The following is a 21,145-nucleotide window of genomic DNA, read 5'->3' on the forward strand; positions in this document are numbered from 1 at the left end:
CTGGATCACCCTTCCTTTCCTAAACTCCTGCATGAATTCTTTCCACATTTCAATTATTTGTCTGTGTCTTTCTCAACATTAAAATGAACGCTTTCTATTTTATGAGTTTGCAACTCTTCAGCGTGGTGCCAAGTTTAATGTAAAGAAAGGTGTTATCGGTGTTCTATAGCTTAACTTAAATGCACACACCTATCTTGGGTGACTTCACTTAAGGCTTTAAAGGATAAAATGCAAACTCCACTTACCAAAAAAATAAAACTAAGTTATTGATAAACCTCTACATAATAGACAGATATGTCAATTATATATTCTTCTGCCTACCATACCTAGGAGTCTTTCTGGGTGTGGTTGGGCCTTAGATAATTCAAGGTTACAAACTATATGAAGAAGAATCACTGTGTGCCCAGCTTGGGGAGAAAAACTGTTATAAATCTCTAATTTCAGCTATGGCTGTGTAATCTCAGCCTGAAATATTTAGAGAAGATATTTGGTTGAGAAGACTTCTAGAGGTGGTTGATCAAAAGGAGTTATAGTGAGCTGTACTGGGCAACCAAGCTAAGGTACAAAGAGCTGCAGATGTGGTTGACCTATATGCCATGTCTTTCATTTCCTTTTTGATATAGCCTTTAAATGACTTATTTGCTGCACAGTGCTATTCAATGTTACTTTTTAATCTCAAATCATTTTCATCTCATTTGATGATTGAGGCAAAGTAAAACAGCTGGAAGCTGAGGATGTGTATAATCTTGCTCTTAATTGGATGTTACAGAAGAAAACAGAATCTGAGTAGTCCTTGGTGCCAAAAGCCTAGAAGCCTCCTGTGCTAATGACTGGCTACTCAATGTTGTAATATGGCAAGAATTCACCAAGTGATAAGATTGTTATTTGAAATAAGGCCACATGAGCTAGGGATAAATGCCTGCTCTTTACTCCTGGTTGGTAGTGTCCTGGCTGCTTATGATTGATAGGGTTTCTCATGGTGATAGAGGAGAATGAATTGGGAGGTGGCTGTGATAGGTAATGCATTATGGAATAAGATAATTTAACCTACATATTATCTAGTAGGACTTTGCTAATAGCCTTTCTTTGAATAGAGCTTGAAATGTCAAGTTGCCCCTTCTGATACTAGAGTACAAAAATGAAGACAGTAAAAGTATCCTACAGTTCTACTTATCTCTGTTTTTATGCCATTTTCTGATGACCCCAAGGAGGCTTGGGTACTGGGGCAGAAACGTGGTAGTGAGAAACATTGTAATGTTTTCATGATACATTTAGAAAATAAAGACAAATGTAAAACAACTATTTCAATTGGTGCCCGTCATTTGGCACTTTGTTTCATGAGTTGTTTTTACGAAATGTTTGACAATACAGACTAATTGCTGTTTAGGTATCAAACGTCATTCATTTCTATTCTTTCCTATCATTGTTATTGTTGTGTCTGGACAGGTTGAAATTGACCACTTTTATTGATGGAGCTCCTGCCCAAAAGGCCAAATTTTATTTTCTCAACATTGATTGTAGATTATAAACTCCCATAAACCTATGGTAAAAAGCCATGTTCTCCTGGTATTTGGTTTCCTCAATCATGTTTCAAGAACAAATATTGTGGTTTCTGAATAGTGAAACCAAAATGTGGGATCTGAGTGTTCCTTTTGGTGATGATGACTCCAACATTCACTTTGAGAGATTTTATTATTCTCAGAGGAAGGACAGGATATTATCTCCAAGGTAAACTTTGTGAGCTTTCTTAGCTTCCCAAGGTCCTGAGGGAAAGCTTAGAAGAAATCTTTTGATTCCTAATTTGGATGCCTGAATCAGGAACTTTACGTTATCATGACTGATCACCAGCAGACTGATTTTTGAAGAGTACCTGCCAGGTCTTCTAAAGAAAAATAATAAAGGAGGAATTGAAGTAGTGGTGGTAATAGTTAACTTCCTATGATACTAGGATTGAGACTCCTGAGTAAAGAGGGAAGATAAATCTGTGCCCAACTTCTGATGGAGGTGGGAAGTGTAGTAGAAACATGTACTTAAAAAGCAAAAAAACTCATCTTTCAGAAAATACCAGCTGAAAGGTTGTTGTCCCTGCCTGAAGTAATTGATTGGCGGGTAGTAGGGAGTGCAACAAAGGGTGGTGCCATTAAACTGTCTTTGTCTAGCTCTGGGAAACCCAAGTGAGTTCTTCAACAGAGGTATATTAGTCTGCGTGGACTGCCATAACAAAATACCATAGGCTGAATAACTTAAACAACAGAAGCTCATTTTCTCACAGCTCTGGAGGCTAGAAATCCAAGATCAGGGTAATTTCAGGCTTGGTTTCTCCTGAGACGTCTTTTTTTGGCTTTCAGATGACTGCCTTCTCGCTGTGTCCTCATGTGGCCTTTCCTCTGTGTACGTGTGTGTCTGTCTTCCTCTTATAATGACACCAGTTTTATTGGACTAGGGTTCTTATGATCTCATTGAACCTTAATTACCTCTTTAAAGGCTCTGTCACCAAATACAGTCTCATTCTTAGGTACTGGGGGTTAGGACTTCAGCATATGAATTTGTGGGGATATAGTTCAGTTCACAACAAGAAGAGACAGTCAACTTCACCACTGGGAGGAGAAAGCAGGGAGCACACAACAAAGGAGCTGTGATTGACGTGGGAGCTAATGACCACTGAAGTATAGTCATGAGACCTCAAGTGTAGGCAAAAGAACTGAAACCAGGCAGGGAGGTTTGGACCTTTATCCCAGTTTAGCTTGCTCCTGATGCAGCAGGAGAAGGGACAGCAGCAGTGAGCACACGATATAAGGAGAAAAGCTAATGGAAAGGAGGAACCCATTAACGTGTCTAATTAGCCAGAGATCTGTGGAGCACTCAGGAAAGCACTGAGAGGTGTAAGATGTGGACACAGACATCAGAGAGCACACAACACAACATGAGAACATGTGAAAAGTTATTAAATGCAGAGAAACGATCCAAATAGTTACCGATGTTTTGTTGCGTCCTCTTCGTGCTCAGCAGTGGGCCAGGCATGGAAATGCACTGGTGAGCCCACCGGACCTGGCCGCTGGCCTCTGTGGCCTCCACTCTAGGGGTGGGAACAGACCTTTGTCTAACAGCCACACAGATTATTTCAAATGGTGAGAAGTGCTCTGAATGCAAAGGACAGTGTGACAGGGTTGAGTGTGGCAGAGAGAATGAATTCTGATCCCTCTCAAAGGAATTCTGAGGGACCGACATGTAGGTTGAGGCCTCATGAATAAGGACTAGTCAGTCAGGCAAGAATTGAAGGCACTCTGTTCCAGCAGTCAGGGTTACATGTGCTAAAGCATTAAGCGAAAGCTAGCTTTTAAAGAAAAGATAATGAGAAACCTTTTCTGATTATATAAATGAGACATACTTATAGAAAATGTTTTTTTACACAAGAAAGTATTTTAAAATTACCTGAAATTCTGTTTTCTTGAGATAACTACTATGAGAATATATACTGTTTTATGTGGCAATTAGCTTTAAGCCTTTTTTCCAGTTTCTTCCCATCCTTCCTGCCTCTTCCCTCTCTGTATCCTACTCATAAGCCATTTGTGCCTCATTTATTACTAATATTAACCATGTGTGTATATTTCCATACTTTTCTGTTATTATATATAATATAAAATATATTTATAAATATATAACAATTATTTATATATAAATATTTGTCTTACATGTGATAAATATAGAAAATTATTTTTATAAACATTCAGATGTATTAAATGTATAAATATATAATATACATAAAATATATATAATAAATATGTATATAAACTATACATTATATAGTATGTATTGTGTATATTGTGTATATGTAGATATAGATAGATACATGCACAGATGAGTTTTTTAATATGTCACTGTTTTTAAATATGGGATTATATTATATACCCTTCTTGGCATCTTTAACGGTTTGCTTTGGACATTCTTCCAAGTTAACTGCCACATGTATAACTCAATGAGTTCTGTCCTAACTGACCCTTAAACACTGATTTAATTGGTTTGGGGTGGGGCCTAAGCACCTGTGGTTTTCAAAAGCTCCCTAGATGATTCTATGTGTAGCCAAAGTTGAGAACCACTAATCCAAATCATTCTTTTAAATAGTTGCACAATAGTTGCACAATATCACATTTTATTCAACTATTCCACCATTAATAGGCAACCCCTTTGTCTCTATTATAAAAAATGCTATAATAAATGTTATATATGTATGTCCTTGTACATATATTTTAGAGCTTATTTGTATAATGGAAAAAATAATAGTACTTATCTCACTGGGTTGTCCATGTAGATGAAATGAGTTAATAATTGTAAAATATTTGAAGCAGTACCTGGCATATCAAATGTGCCTAATATATTTTAGCTATTATATGGCAGGTTTCATCATCATCACTTATATCTGATCATTTATTTCTTTGGGTGGGATTCCCAAGGGTAGGATTACTGACATAGATAGATAGATAGATAGATAGATAGATAGATAGATAGATAGATAGACAGACAGACAGACTCAGTAATCCATAGTGTGAGGCAGGGATTTTATCTAACTTTTCTTCAAGAGTAAACACATATAATTTTGCTAAATATTGCCAGATTATTTTTGAACAAGGTAATAATGATTCACATTTTTACCAGCTGTGTTTCAGAAGTACCATTTCCCCTACATCCTTACCAGCAGCAGAATTTTCTACTGTTGAATATTTGTCTGTCAGATAGGTGAGAAGTGATATTACTTCTTTAATTTGCATTTCCCATACCATAAGGGAAAATGAGCTGAACATTTTTCCTATTTTATTGGTCATTTTGAGGGGTGTGTGTGTGTGTGTGAGAGAGAGAGATTCTCTTTTTTTTTTTTCTTTTTTTAATCTTTGATGTTTCTTTTTTAATACGCCTAGCAGTAAAGTCTCATAAATATGCAGTCACTGTTCATGACATTGACTAGTCCTTATTTTCTCCTCATCCCCTACAATGTCAAATATACACATAAGCAGTCCAAAGCTGCTAATCTCCCTTGTTAGCGGCTTGTAATTTGGTACAGGTTTAATTCTATTAAGTCATTGATTGAAGGTAGGTACTCATCTCTCTTAGCAATCCCTAGGTTGATCAAAATATATATATATATAATATATAGTTATATATATTATATAGATAGATAGATAGATAGATAGATAGATAGATAGATAGATAGATACTTAAGTTCTGGGTTACATGTGCAGAATGTGCGGGTTTGTTACATAGGTATACACATGTCATGGTGGTTTGCTGCACCCATCAACCTGTCACCTACATTAGGTATTTCTCCTAATGCTATCCCTCCGCTAGGCCCCCACCCCCTGCAGGCCCTGGTGTGTGATATTCCCCTCCCTGTGTCCATGTGTTCTCATTGTTCAACTCCCCCTTATGAGTGAGAACATGCGGTGTTTGGTTTTCTGATCATGTAATAGCTTGATGAAGCTGGAGATTCTCCTCTTATGATCTTTTGCCTATATTTTCTGTGGGAGATTTGCCCTTTTTTTCTCATTTGTGAGAACTCTTGATTGGCACATATATTGACCCTTTTTCTTTATTTACATTACAAATATTTTTTCCCAAAATATTATCTTTTCACTTATATGGTATCTCTTATTCACATAATTAGTTGTAATGTTTATATTTTCAAACATATCTAACTTTTCTTGCATAGCTTCTGGATTTCTTGATTAAGAAGTTCATCCTAATCCCTAGATTATACATAAATTGTCTTACAATTTATTTCAAGATTTAAAATTTTCAAATGTGTTTTACGTTAAAACTATATATAGTGTGAGGTAGATTTTAACTAACTTTGCTTCAAGATGCAGAGCCAGTTTTTGTAGCACTATCCTTTCTAGCATGATGCTTTTGGAGAAATAATTTTTTAAAAAAGGTCATTAGGGCTAAAACTTTAGAGGTATGGGGAAGATAATAGTGGGAGATGAGAGTTGAAAAGCAGGCAGAAATCAAGTCATGCAGGGTGATGGGAGCATAGAAAAGGACTTCGGAGCTTAACAATGTAATTACATTTAAGAGACTTTCAGCAGGAGAATAACATGATCCAATATAAATTTTAAGACCACTCTGATTCCAGTGTGAAAATGCTGCATAGACAGAAGTGAAGAAGTAGAGGGATACGTAGAAGGCATTACAATAGTCCAGAAAAGATATGATGATGACATTGCTTTTGAGACACAATGGCAGTGGTGGTCAAGAGGAATGGATAGGTAGACCTAAGAGCTATTTTAGAGGTGGACAGGACTGAATGGAAGATTGAATGTGGGAGGTGAGGCCTGAGAAAGACACAAAGATGACTTTAGTTTGGGGAGAATGATGGTTTCTTGATCTTCATAAAACTTTAATTTGGGGAGAACGATGGTTTCTTGATCTTCATAAAACGAGGTAAAAGCAGACTTAGGGGAAAGAGCAAGAGTTTAGTATAAAAGAGATGAAAAGAATCATAAAGGAACATTGTGTAAAAGTCTATCGCAGTAAATTCGAAAGTTTATAGGAAATGGATAATTTCTGAGTCAAACATAAACTGACAGCATTGATCCTAGAAGAGATAGAAAACTTAAACATATCATTAGCCATGAGGATGTTCCAAAATAATTGAGAGTTTTGATTAAAAAAAAACAAAAACAAAAAAAACAGGCTAAAGTGCTTTAGCAGCTGAGTTGTATCTAACCTGTAAAGAAAAGACATTTGTTACATTATTTAAGCTATTCTGGATGATTGAAAAGAATAGAATAATGGCAGCATTGTTGTTTCCAGGCAGAAACCAAGAGGCAAAGAGCATGCTGATCAGAAGCAGAGTTAAGTTATGGCACATTCATACTATCGACTATTATATACCTATTTGAAGAATGAATTCTATCTATAGCTGTAGACATGGCTGGCTGAAGGAGTGGGAATTTCCATACTATATTTTTAGGATGTGAGAACAGAGAGAGTATATATATATTATCCTATTTTTGTAAAATGAAACAACAAAACTGAAACCTAAATGGAATGTGGTGGTGCTGAATTTTGAATTTTCAACTTATCTTTTCATATCTTTGAGGATTTAAAAAAAAAAAAAAAGAAGAAGAAGACAGAGTCTCACTCTGTTGCCCAGGCTGGAGTATAGTGGTACCATCTCACTGCAACCTCCACCTCCCAGGTTCAAGTGATTCTCTTGCCTCAGCCTCCTGAGTAGCTGGGATTATAGGCACCTGCCATCACACCTGGATAATTTTTGCATTTTTTAGTAGAGACAGAGTTTCACCATGTTGGCCAGGCTGGTCTTGAACTCCTGACCTCAGCTGATCTGCCCACTTCAGCCTCTCAAAGTTCTGGGATTACAGGCATGAGCCACCGTGCCGGGCCACTTTGAGTGGTTTTACTTGTTACTATGAGAGGTTTTTTTTTTTTTTTTTTTTTTTTTTTATGATAAGAATAAAAAGCAATCCATGAGGCTTTAGCCATGTTGATTTTGAGAAATCTTCAAGATATTTAAATAGAAATGCTGAGTGGTGAAGATGCTGTAAGATCTGATGTTCGGAAAAGATGTGTGAACTAGGGTCATCCAAAGGAGTCACACCACCCAGGGCATTTGAAGTCATGGAAGTGGATGGCACCACGAGGTGGGATGTGTAGGTGAGTGAAGTTAAACTCAGGACCAAACCAGGAACTCCAGCAGAGAGATGTTCAGTGGAGGAGGAAGAGCAAATGAAAGAGACAGAGATGGAGCAACCAGATATGCCACGGGAAAATCAGTGTTTCTGGGACAATAGATGTTAAGTGGTAAAGGGCTAAAATGAACCCCACCTTGCTAGAAGTGGTCTCCATGAATGTCTCAGAAGGCTGTAAGAGAAATAAACACCCTCTGCCTTCATTTCCTTTCCACCACCAGAGAAAATTAGCACTTTTCATAGCTTGTTTTTAAGACAGCATGGGGCCAGTTATTTATACGTACTATTAGCTCTCAGGCTTAAACATCATCAACTGGGAGTGGAAGAAACTGGAGAAACTGGAGCCAATCTATGGAGAAGCCAATGCCTTTGGACAAGACTTTGAGAAGAGAATTTTCTAGCAGAGACATTATTGAGGAACTGAATGGAGCAATTTGTTAGAGAGGCCTGTGTTTATTATAGACAGTACCCAGCATCCTTTACGGCAGTGATTCCTGTTAAAATGCAAGGCGAATGTACATGTCTCTTAGACACTTGTCTTGCTTTTCTCCCCTCGTTTCCCACTGCCATTAGCCTAGTTCAGTGCCTAATCTGCTCACCTCTAAACCAGTCCCCTCCCTGTGGTTCCTTAGGGTCTCAACCTAATGTTATGCAGATTGCATACTGCACAAGGATGTCTGAGTGAGGGGCAAGTGGGGCTGAAATCTAACATGCTTTGCCTGCCAACCCATGGATGCTTGTGTAGGCCTGCTGCTTCCTCGAGAATTTTTCTCACAGGGGCGTGGCAAGCTCATGGAGCCTTGACCTTGCATGGCTGGGTTCGGCCAGAGGGGTTGCTTTCACTATTGGCACAGTGATGTTGAAGTGACTGGTAGCAGCCCTGAGTCCCATGGCAACAATGAACTAGACACAATCTCTGCCCTCAAGATTGACAGGTTAGTAGAGATGGCTAATTCCATAGACGACTAGCTGCAAAGCAAATACTTTAAAGAACAATTACTCTCATATCAGTCTTCTTTCAAAATGCTTCAAAGGCTCTCTATTGCCTTCCTTAGCCTTGAATTCAGAACTTTGTATAATCTCTCCAAGCTAATCTGGCATCCTCTACTTTGACCCCTGTCCCTGAGCAAGACTCTATGTCTGTGCCCAGCTGTTATTTCTAGCTTAGGACACCCCTCCCACCCACCTCTCTGGTCAGTCACCGCCCCAGTGTGCACTCAGCCTTCCTGCCCATGCCTTCCTGAAGCAAATATGGCTTGGGCCAGTTGGGACTCGACCCATCATTACAAGGCTGAGGACACTCAATCTTTATGCTTTGTCCTTAATTCTCTAATTTTACCTAAAGCAGGAACCTACGGAATCAATAGTATCATTGCATTTTTGGCACCCAGCACAGGACTTGTATCAAGCAGGAGTGCAATGAATTTGTTTGTCTAGTCTGAAGATTCTATTAACATTTTCCAATGTACTTTCAAATATTTCTGTTAAATGCTTGCCCTTGAAATTGTGTAGCTACCTTGAAAAGATAGATGTGTAATGCAAAATGATTTATGAGTGTTCTATTACTGCCTCTGACCTACATATATTTTTGTTTCTTTTTTATTCATATATTTTCTTCCTCAGCATGATACATCTTAATAAAGCAAGCCAAACACAGAAATACACACTTTACAGTCATACTGATAGTACTTTTTTGCTCTCAGACATTTATACATTGAGACTGAGTCTGTTTTCTAATTATGCAGATGAATGTTGACAAAACTGAAAAGCAAATAAAAAAGAAGCATCAAGAAACGAGTTCATTTTATTTTATTTTTAATGGCATTTGTAGCATTTATACGTTTTTCTGGTTATAAACATGGTTATAAACATATAGCATATGCTCTTTGTAGAACATGTATTGAAACAAATTCACATACACACATAGCCATAATCCACCATTCAAAAGTAACAATTATTGATTTCTTTGTGTTCCTCTCTGTATGAGAGTTTTTCCTCTGAAACCTTTTATCGTTTTATGTTATTCATTTAGATCAATGGACCATTTTGAGTTAATCTTTATTAACTTCATGTAATTCTGAGGTGTGAACTCTATATTAAGGTTTATTTCTTTTCCTGTGGATGACCAATTGTTCCAACACCACCAGCTGGAAAGGATACGTTTCCTCCACTGAACTGTGTTTACACGTTGTCAAAGATCAAATGGCTGTATTTGTATGAGTCTATTATTGTACTTTCTCTTCTGTTCCATTGATCTCTGGGTCTGTATCTTCGCTATGGGTCTTTTTTAATTAAAACACAGACATATTTGTCATGTGTCTTGAGCAATAGAGGCCAGGAGGAGAAAACAGTCCCATATTGTCCCATGAACTGGCAACAATTGCTTCCTCCAACTAGCTAGTCCCTGCCACCTCCCAACACAGAAACTGAGGTGAACAGCTCCATAAAGTTACCACTTAGATCCATCACATAACAAATTAATAAAACCAAATGCCTGTTTTTTGTTTTTTTGTTTTTTGTTTTTTTGGAGAAGAAATCTCACTCTGTCACCCAGGCTGGGCTGGAGTGCAGTGGCACGATCTCGGCTCATTGCAACCTCCGCCTCCTGGGTTCAAGCAATTCTCCCTGCCTCAGCCTCCCGAGTAGCTGGGATTACAGGTGCCCCCAACCATGCCCGGCTAATTTTTGTATTTTTAGTAGATACAGGGTTTTTACCATGTTGGCCAGGCTGCTGTTGAACTGCTGATCTCAGATGATCTGCCTGCCTCGGCCTGCCGAAGTGCTGGGATTACAGGCATAAACCACTGTACCCAGCTTTGTCTTCTTTCTTAAAAGCCTTTCTCACTGTCAGTGTTTTTCTGGTAGTGTCAACTGAAAAATATGCCAGCCTCACATGGCTCAGGTCTGAGGGAAAGGAGTTGCACATAGACTTAAGGAAAAGTTTCAGATAAAAACACAACTCTTTTTTTTTTTTTTTAAACCAGGAAGGAAAATGTGAAAATGGAAACACCTTTTACTATTTGATTTGAAAATAAAGTGTCATCCAAGCCATAGCAGAAGCTTCATTATATTGACAACTGGTCTCTGTTAAAACTAAGTTTCTGGGTTGCCCTCCAGCTTGCACCATTTGAATGAGGAAGATCCAGAACGACATTCTAGTGTATAAAAATATAGATGGATGGACATGCGGAGAGATGGAAACAGATACAGTCTCCCTTCCCCCAGCCCAAACCGGAATTTTTTATTTATTTATTTTTTATTTTTTATTTTTTTAGACAGGGTCTCGCTCTGTCACCCAGGCTGGAGTGCAGTGGCATAATCTCAGCTCACTGCAACCTCCACCTCCTGGGTTCAAGCAATTCTCCTACCTCAGCCTCCTGAGTAGCTGGGATTACAGGCGCACGCCACCACGCCCAGGGAATTTTTGTATTTTTAGTAGAAATGGGGTTTCACCATGTTGGTCAGGCTGGCCTTGAACTCCTGACTTCGTGATCCACCCACCTTGGCCTCCCAAAGTGCTAGGATTACAGGTGTGAGCCACCGCACCCAGCCCAAACCAGGATCTTTTATGATGTATGATTTTGTAACTAGAACAGGTCATCTTTGCTGCATAGAGAGCTGGAGTTGACAGCACTGGTTACTTCTCATTCTTTCTTGTTGACCACAAGGCTCTACAGTGGTAGAATTGTTGGTGTTAAATAAACTTATTTTCCTCCTTCAGTCTAATGTTGGGGAACTAGTCCTTTCTGTATGTATTGTGATAATAATTGCAGCTAGGAAATAATGTACTTTTAATTGAAATGGCCAGATGGAGCCATGACTTTTTACAAAGACATGAGTTTTTGCTTCTAAGTTCTACATGGCATGTTCTAATTATTGGGCAGTTTTTCAGCATTCCTGACACCTTCTGGCTGTGAATAGTGGCTTCCTTCAGGTACACAACATCTTACCTGTTTTGCACTTTCCGAGTTAAAATCCATCTTTTCCAGGAAAATTTCCTTATCCCTTTTCTACTTTTGTTGTGTTACCAAATGAACTAATGGGAGCTTACTCATTATTTAACTTTACTTTTCTCACTTTATCTTATGCCTGCAGATGGGAGATAGAATGGGATTAGATTGTAGAATAAGAAAATGGTTCACTGTCATTTAGTCATTAGTTCATGCATGCATTCATTCACTTATTAAGCAGCTGCTATATGTCCAATACTGTTTCCAGCAAGGTAAATCTTTTCCTTCAAGGAGCTTTTGGTACCACAGGAGCTAGATACAAGCAAAGTAGCAAAATGCAGTTTGATAAGAGCTAAAGTAGGAGTTTAGCACTGGGAGGCCCAGGAGCATCGTATAGAGTCCCCCACTCAGTCTTGAGAATCAGAGAAGGCCCTGGAGCAGGTGACAGCTAAGATAAATCTTGGAGGAAAAATAGAAGTCCAGTGAAGGGGTGGAAGGTAAGGGGAGAGTCCAAGCAGTGAGCATTGTTGGTGCAAGAGTTCAGAGAAGATGGTGAGGGAGGAGTCTTTCAGGGAACTGTTACTATTTTAGTATTGCAGGAGTGCAGAGTGCAGGGGGGAATCTTGTGCATAGTACAGTGTTGCTTTAAAAAGACAAACAAATTAAACAAACAAATAACCCAAACAAGTTAGAATATCCCAGATAAGTTATGTACTCTTGCATCCACCACAGACCCCCCATCCCTTTCCATTATTCCACTCTATCCTGATTAATTTTATTACCCACCTGGCCTATATAGTCATTTGTATTTGGGTTCCCTACCTCTGAACCCAGACCAAAGATCGAATTCAAACTATCTCAGTTACCATGTCAGATGTGAAAGGAAAGACCAGATTTTTGATGGAGCTGTGAAGACCAACCCAGTGAACAATCTTACCCATCAGGTAAGACCAGGAGAATTACTCACATACATTAAAAGAAGGATCTTTCATATGGAACCAACCTAATTGTCCATCGACCAATGAATGGATAAAGAAAATGTGATACATATACACCATGGAATACTACTCAGTCATGAAAATAATAAAATTATGTCTTTTGCAGCAATTTGGATGGAGCTGGGGGCCACTATTTTAAGTGCGGTCACTCAGGAATGGAAAAACCAAATTCCTTATATTCTCACTTATAGCTGAGAGCTAAGCTATGGGTATGCAAAGGCAAACAAAGTGGTATAATGGACTTTGGAGACTCAGAAGGGGGACCTGGGAGGGGACTAAGAAATAAAAAACTCCATATTGGGTACAATGTACACTACTTGGGTGATGAATGCACCAAAATCTCAGACTTTAGTACTATACAATTCATCCGCATAACCAGAAACCACTTGTATGCGAAAAGCTATTGGAATAAAAATTTTAAAACAAACAACAAAACCAAACAACACTAAAAAAAAAAAAAAGATCTTTTTCCTCAGGGAGTAAAATGGAGTATAAACACAAATATTTATTGAGCTCTTATCATGTGCCAAGTACTATACTAAATTTTTTTATATCGGGCCTTTCTATAAAAGAAGATAATTTAAGCAGTCACAGATGCATGTATATAATTAAATTTATAATCTGTAAGGTGATTTTACACACCTTAAAATATTATATTTTATTTACTGACATTCTAATAATGTCATTTTGCATAATGTTTAATGCAAACAAATAAACATTCAGTAACGCTTATTGAGGGTCAGTTGTGTGTTAGGTCCTGAGGCTTCCCTGGAAATACAGAATAGACTGGCCCTTGCCTCAGGTTGTTCACTACTGTGGACTTCATCACATCACAGATGATTATCTCTGTCTGGTATTCTGCATTGTCAGATTTAATCTGAGTCATCCTGGGATTACAGGAAATCTTTTAGAAAGTCAGAGTTTGTAACCCTGGCTAACTTTAACAAATTTGCATATGTAAGGTCGATTTGGATCAAACTAACCTTCCTCTTTCTTGCAATTAAAATCTCAGACACTAAGTAAATCAGTAACAAACACTTCTGCTGGTAAACCAGGGCTAGCATTATCTCCCCGGACTTCTCAGATTGACAGCGTAGGGTTTTGAATACCTTGTTAACCTAACTTGTAGTAAGTTCTTAGTCTTCACAATGGAAACTGAGCCAAAGCAGATTTACATTTCCGTACTTGCATTTGGTGTGAGTCACGAGAAAGGAGAATATTTATTTCCTGAGGAAGGAAGAGAACTTGAGCTAACTTTGAATTTCCTCAGTGGCCTAGCATACAAGTGCCTTAGGCTTACTGTAATTCGATCCCTTTTTGCGGATCCCATATCCAATTACCCAGATATATACATCTAAAAAAAGCTTGCCTTCATCAAACTGTCAGACAGGAGCTGTCAGAGAGTCTGTATTTGTGGGACTGCCCTGTATTTCAGAGCATTTGTCCATAAGGAGCTATATCATGGAGTAGGGAACTGAGTTGTGCTCCCACAACACACCTATTCCCTGGATATGACATCCCGGTAAAATCGGACTGTGTAGCTTCCCTGAGCATGTGATTATTTCTTCGTTTCCCAATTGCTCAGCTGGCCCTGTTGGCTGCTTTCCCTGCTCACATCTGGCAATTGTCTCTGGATCTTAGGGCAAGAGAATATTCCAGTTATAACATTTTGATCAGCTGCAATACTGGAGCAATCAAGATAAGGCAGTCACAGGTACAAAAATGATGAAAGTTTGTGCATCTGATGACAGGTGTCTGGGGTAACCCTCGAACATTAGGAAAGACCCTACCGGAGGAGAGGGACTCACAAGTTAATGATTACAGTGAAAGCAGAAGTAACAACAAAAATGAGCACAGGAGAGAAACAGTGGGACTTTGGTGATGTTGAAAATGAGGTGGAGGAAGAATTCTTGCCGTCTGTGAAACATAAATAGTTTGGCACTACTATGATAAGAAAAGCCCAGGGAATAAGATTCTGAAAAATTTGGGAGCACTTAATATCAAAAGAAGGAGATTTAGAATTACATATAGAAGCAAATGGAAAATCAAGGCTGTTTTGAGAGGTGCTATCAGAGGGTCATTGGAGAGGATGTAGCTTTACAATATTTATATCAGGCTGTGCATTGGCAGGAGTTCTGTAGAAGCTGGACTGAAAGCTGGAACTAATGACATGGGTGGGGCACAGAGCAGCTAGGGAGCTCTGATGTGGCTTTTGCTTGGGGCAGAGTATGGGAAGATATGTAAATGCTGGGGCCCCAGATAGTGGAGTGGCCCTTGTGGGCAGCACTTACAGGTGGGCTTGGAAACACTTGCCTTTGGAACATTGCTCAAAAGTGAGCAGTGCTCCCAGAAGGACTGCAATTTCTTTAGATTATCTGATAGCAGACTCTGTGATGTTTACCAGCTTCAAGGAGATCAGACCATTGTGAAATTTTTTTTTTTTTTTTTTTTTTTTTTTTTTCTGTAGTAAAACTAGCCCCGGCCAGCCCAGCTGGGAATTTACTGCCTGAGCTGTTTTCCAACATAAGTTTTGCTGGCAAAACCAGACGTGAGTGTTCCCTCGACTCTCAAGGGATCTGTTTACACTGACTTTATTTTTACTGCCAGCTTTCGAGTTGGAAGAGGGAAATTACGTTGAAAGGTCAGCAGGTGAGCAGAAGGATTCCTGACCAGCCATTCCTGTGGGTGTGTGCCTGTGTGCACTCTGTGTACGTGTGTGTGCCTGTGTGTACGTGTGTGCCTGTGTGTACGTGTGTGCATGCTTTTCTAAATGCCAACCGTTGTGCTCTGCTCTGACTGACAAGACCTGATCACTTGTTTGTGGGCATAATGATGGGTGCCAGGCTGGATGTTGGGCAGTTTCGTATTTGTTTATTGTAAAGAAGGTAAATCAGTCTGTGGGATTTTCTGGATTGGAGAGCAAGGGGTGTTTACTGTCAACAGGATAAGGACGAGGAGATATAAGATACTGAGTTCCACGGTGCATCTAGTGTCGGGATAGGAGCATAAAAGGTGAGGAGAAACCAGCTACAGGGTATTTCTGACTTGGGTGGAACTTTTAAGTACTTGGGTGGGAAATACAATTTGGAAAATTGCTCTCTGGTCAAAGAACCAGTCAGTGTGGCTAAATAAGGTATAATTAGGTTGGACTCAAATTCAATTTTATCAACTCTTCTTTCTAAATTCTTTTTTTTTAATTTCCCAAAAGATGACAGATGGATTTTCACAATTTGGAAATAAAAACATGAGTGAAGGGTTCAGAAGGCAAGTCTCTGGTCCATTACACACTTCCAGAAAAATTTAGTACCCAGAGACTCACATTACTGGGAGTGCTGTTTACTCACAAGTGTTGCACTCCATTGAGAAAAAAAAAAAAAACCAGGAAGTTGCTGTTCTACTCAGGACTGACCAAGAAGCCATGAAATCCCTTACTGTGGGAGGCTTAGAAGATTGCCTACTGAATAAGGTAAGGACAGACCGGGTCTCCCCCATGTACCTCCTCCCCATTCACATTGCTTCCAAACAAACCTTCATCACTGAATAAGGTAAGGACAGACTGGGTCTCTCCCATGTACCCCCTCACCATTCACACTGCTTCCAAACAAACCTTCATCCAGAAAGGATCTCAGGCTGTTTCTAAAAGATACATAAAATGCTCCTCAGAAAACAGACTGTCCCCCATAACAATGTTGGGGGACTTAACATATCTCAGCCTTACTTCTCTTTGAGGGTCCAGTGTCCAGAGACTTGCTGGGTATAGAATGGAGAGTTGGAATCTGGGGAATGGGGGAGGAACTCCAGCTCTGCCACTGACACTCGCGTGGTCGTGAGTCACTTAACCTGCCTGAGCCTTGGCCTTCTTCTCTGTAAAATGGGAATAATAATAGGAGCTTCATGGGGTCATGGAAAAAGAGCTAATGAAATCAAAACAAAGCTTTTTAAAAACTCTGAAACTACTAGGTTTTTAAATATTATTACATTTTTAGTACACATCAGTTAAGAACTTAATTTCTTCTAGATGGTCTAGATGGTCATGTCAAATGTTAGAACTTGAAGGAAACTTAAATATTATCTAGTTTAAGCCTTTTCATTTACAGATGAACCTACCAAGGCATGATGTTAATGTTAAAACCAAAATATTTAAATTGACTAAGAAGTAGGCACTGGTCTGTAGTTTTCAGGCCTTTACAAGTACAAAGGCAAAGATCATTATCATAGTGATAAGTAAAGTATATTTCTTAGGCAAAACCATTAAGAGAGATAAATCAGGACAGCTTGGCATGATAAAAACTAGAGTAAAGAAAGTGATTTCCCATTATTCCTCCCTTTGAGGACTCTAAATGGAAGAGATATTGGCTGGCATTTTTTTCATGGGTCCTGTGTTTTTTGTAAGAAAAAACTCCAAAATTTTTAGTGTGGTGTTCAAGTAACTTGAACTGCTCTATCTTTCTACCCTCTGCTCCCCCTGCATTTCCAATGGCAGAAATCCTAAACAGTGTTTGACATGTTGAATCCAGCTTGTGCTCATGTTTTGTTTGGCCTGTAGATTATTTCTAATGTTTTTCACAAACATTTGAAAATAGATTTTGCATAGAAATCCATATTTCTGTCTTTCCAGGGGAAAAAAAAATCAGAATATTTGGCAACTACAGGTCCCAATTTCTTGCCTGGAAACCGTGTGCTGGGGCTGAGTGTTTGTTAGCCAGAGCATGTGCTGGCCAGTTCTCAGGAGGCTGATCACTCCTGTGTCTGACACTTGCTCCTGGCCCCCGCTGCCTCTCTCACGTGTGTCCCCTACTCCATTCCTGTAGGTGGTTGAGTCTTCCATTTCTGCCCAACAAGAACTGGGCCCTGAGCAGGCCAAGGGCCCTAGCTCCTCCTCGCCACTTTTCTGGCTCATATTCATCCTTCAAACTCAGAGTCCACTTTCTCAAGAAAGAGTCCCTGACACCCCAGCACAAAATGATTTTGCCCACATATTCACTCCTGTTATAATTAGTATTACTGGCACCATTTATTTGATCATGAGTTTGTATATCAACTCCTGACACTTTTCTATTATCATCTTGGTTGGCAACTTACATGTCATATCATTTCATTCTTTATAAGTTTCTGGAGGGGAGAACAGTGTCTTGCATGCCTTTCTTGCCTTCGACATTCAGAGTATCTTGCACATATATGATCACAAATATCTTTAGAGTTCGTTAAAGATAAGGCAAGATTGGTGTGGAAGGTGACAGGTCAAGGCGCCTACAGGATCTCATTTAATCTAATCAACAACTATGTGATGTACATATTGCCTCCGTTTTTACAGAGGAGGAAACAGAGGCTTGTGGAGATTAAATAACTTATCCAAAGTTACACAGCTAAATTGAGAGGGCTCTGAAGTTTCAGCCTTGTCTTTTTTAGTCCAAAGGCCGAATGTCCTCTGCTAAACTCCTCTATATCTCTGCAAACACATACTAAGCACCTGCTTTGTGCAAAATACTGTGCTACGGTTTGAGGGTAGACCAAGGCCTGAGATGTGGCCTGCTAAATGAGAGAGAAATTTTGGTTTTGGTCTCTAGGATAGCCCTGTCCCATCTGCAGATTGTGTATATAACACCAAAGGAAGAAGGAGGGAATTTCACATGCAGTCAGGCAAGTGCTTAATATAATGCATGGTAGACCATAAGGGATGCAGTAGAGATTTCAACAGATTGCTGGAGGAGAACAGAGGTGCATTAGTTCTGATGGGAAAGGTGTCTTACAGAAAGAAGAGTGGAGACAAAGCCTTGGAGGAAGTGTAGGGTTTTAATAAGTGGAGAAGTATAGGAAAGGTCTTCTGGGCTAAGGGAACCCCATTCAAACATTCAAGGCGTGTTTCATTCCCAGTCACCTTTTTCTTTTGGGGAGACAGAACAGGGCAGTGGTTAGAAATATGGGCTTTGGAAGGATATGTTCTGTAACTTACTAACTTTGGGAACCTAGGCAAATTATTTAAATGTTCTGAACTTTGGTTTCCTCATCTATAAAATGGGAATAATCATAGCATCCACCTTAAAGAATGATGGATAGGCACAAATGAGCCTTCGACATTAGGATTAGTCTAAAAAGGAAGGGATATGATGATGGAAAGCCTATGGTCTCGTGTGTATCTATCACTGGATTTAACTTTCCATTTCTTTACGTTATTAGCCCCTGAAAGACAGAGATGGTGCCTGTTTTTGTTTTGTTGAAATTTTTCTAACTGATGATTGGATTTAATGAAATTCTGGAATTAGAAGTCTGACTTCTTGTTTTCTGGAAGGAAGTCCTCAGCCTTTTCTTCTCAGTAACACTCATTGGGAATAACATACACATAGGCTGTGTGGTCATGGGTGTGACCAGGCCTGTGTGACATTCCTGGCATGCTACTTAGCACCACCACTCTGTCTCTCTCGCAAGGAAGTGTATCGGAATGCAAGTGAGTCAGAGTGATATTATAGGGGTTAACCTTGAATCCCCATAATTTATATTTGAAACAGTAAACTATTCACAAACTTGAGCTATTAATAGCAGCAAATGACTTGTGGGGCAACAATGAGCCTGATGCTGTGGTTAAGGAGGAGGAGGGGAAAGCGGCCCAGGATGGGACATGGACCTGCGACAGCATGGAGACATGCCTGGGAAGAGCGAGGCCCAAACAACATTTGTTTCCATGTTTTGCCATGAACTGAGTTTGGTGACAAGGTTGCCTCAAGGCTGCCTTGAGGCTGCAACTGGTATCTTGCTGGCTTCCTAAAGTTTGAGAGGCAGTAAAGGAATTCCAGGGTTGGGCTTGCAACGGGTCTCTACTTGTGTTAGAGCCTCCTTCTTTAGATCACTGTACAGCTACCCCAAGCCCCACTGCCCGCTTTTCCACACCCTGAAAGGAACTTCTTGCTGTATCTGTTCAGGGTGTGGCCAGAATAAGTGGAGAGAAACAGTCTGGGGGTTCTGTGTTGTCACACCATGAGGGTGACAAGAGGTGTCTGGGACTAAGCCTGGAAACTCCCAGCACAAATCACTTCTGGGGCTACCAAATAGCACGGCGATGCTGTGTGGGTAAGAACGTATGCAGGAAGTGTAGCCAGAGATGTGGGAGGGACGGGGCTGCCCATCACCTAGAGGAAGAGGCTTCCACTCAGGTCCCACAGCAGGGGCATCACTGTCTGGCCCTTGCTGCATGACGCTTCGTGCTTGTTAGATGCGGGAATAGTTGCTGACGCCCAAATACATGGAGACTTAGGACTCCTTATTTCGTGAGTCTTGACTTTAAATTGAAGGCATTTTTAGGTTCAGGAAGAGGATAAAGGGTAGGCAGTACTTCTGGTACATCAGTACTTAAGGGTGTGGCAAAGTGTGATGGAAAGAAGTGTTGGAGAGCCTGTCTAGTGCTACCTCTAACTGCCAGTGTGATGTTAGGAAAGGCACCTTGTCACTCTGATCCTCCATAAAGTCACACCAGACAAGGCAACTTCTGGGGTCTCTTCCATTTCTAAGATCCTGAGTCTAAGTTGCAGCAGAAGTGATGCAGGAAGAAAATTAAAACTGGAATTTGTGGTTCTGGGTCTCAGAAAGCATTCTCTTACTCTGACTTTCACCTTTGGCAATCAAAACAGGTCATAAGGGTGAGCTAATAACCTGTGTAACAAGTGAGAGATTATAGTTGTTTTCCAGGAGTGTGTGACCTTGTTCTGCTCGGTGTGATCTTGTCCTGCTTGTGTCCTCATTTCACCATCAAATGAGGGCACAATTTGTAGAACAGATTTACAATGAAGTACTTTTTCCAATAGGCTACTCTTCACATGTGTTATGTGCATACATACACACACGTACATACATACACACAGGCACACACACTGTTAAGCTTCTATTAGTTAAAAATGATTTGATGGTGATGAATCTTTCATGAGTTTATTAACTCAGGAAACAAAATATATATAGTCACTGCTATGTTACTAACATTCAAGTTCTATGGAATTACATCAGCGGGGCTGGCAGATTCAGGAGGCTAGTCTTGGTCTTCAACACATTCTGAGAACTTAACTGTTAGAGAATACTATTTCTCAACCACTCTGCCTATAATGTTCTATCTAGTTAACCCTTGTATTACTTTTCCCCACTGTACCTGCTCAGACTTCAGGTCCCTAAAGTTGCCTAATGTTCGCTGTTCTACCACTAGCTTTATCTGTTCTTTATTCAGGCTGGAAAATATAGCCCACTACCGAAACCCTCTGTTGCTTTTATATCTTTCTACAGCTTTTGCCCAGCAAACTCCAATCTTACCACCTCAACCCTTACCTTTGGAGGGCTAAGAGATGGTGGAGAAGATCTCACAACTGAGCCTACTGATAGCCCACAGCCTCAGGGACCCAGCCTCAGCCAAGTCTTGATACTGTCGGGTTATCTTTACGCATGTACCTAAACAATCTCTCATTCCTTATAGCAGCTATTACAGCAGTCTATCGCCTGAAATCTCTTGCCTTCCACT

The 21,145-nt window shown here is 39.8% G+C and overlaps 1 protein-coding gene across 5 annotated transcripts in view; it reads left to right on the forward strand.

Moving 5' to 3' along the window:
• MAB21L3 (mab-21 like 3) overlaps positions 1-21,145 on the forward strand; it is a 67,889-nt gene that overhangs the window by 27,330 nt on the left and 19,414 nt on the right. For 3 of the 5 annotated variants that reach the window (XR_004176965.1, XM_031652239.1, XM_031652242.1), the window contains one exon: positions 15,860-16,117. Coding sequence is in view for 4 of the 5 variants with exons in the window: in XM_031652239.1 (XP_031508099.1) it covers positions 16,070-16,117 (48 nt within the window). In the remaining variant the exon portion in view is untranslated. Of the gene's footprint in view, positions 1-12,895; positions 15,664-15,859; positions 16,118-21,145 lie in introns of those variants that run through there. The other 2 variants (XM_009216179.4, XM_003892457.5) reach the window with 2 other exon arrangements.

The sequence above is a fragment of the Papio anubis genome, chromosome 1, assembly GCF_008728515.1.
Source record: "Papio anubis isolate 15944 chromosome 1, Panubis1.0, whole genome shotgun sequence".
Classification (NCBI taxonomy): domain Eukaryota; kingdom Metazoa; phylum Chordata; class Mammalia; order Primates; family Cercopithecidae; genus Papio; species Papio anubis.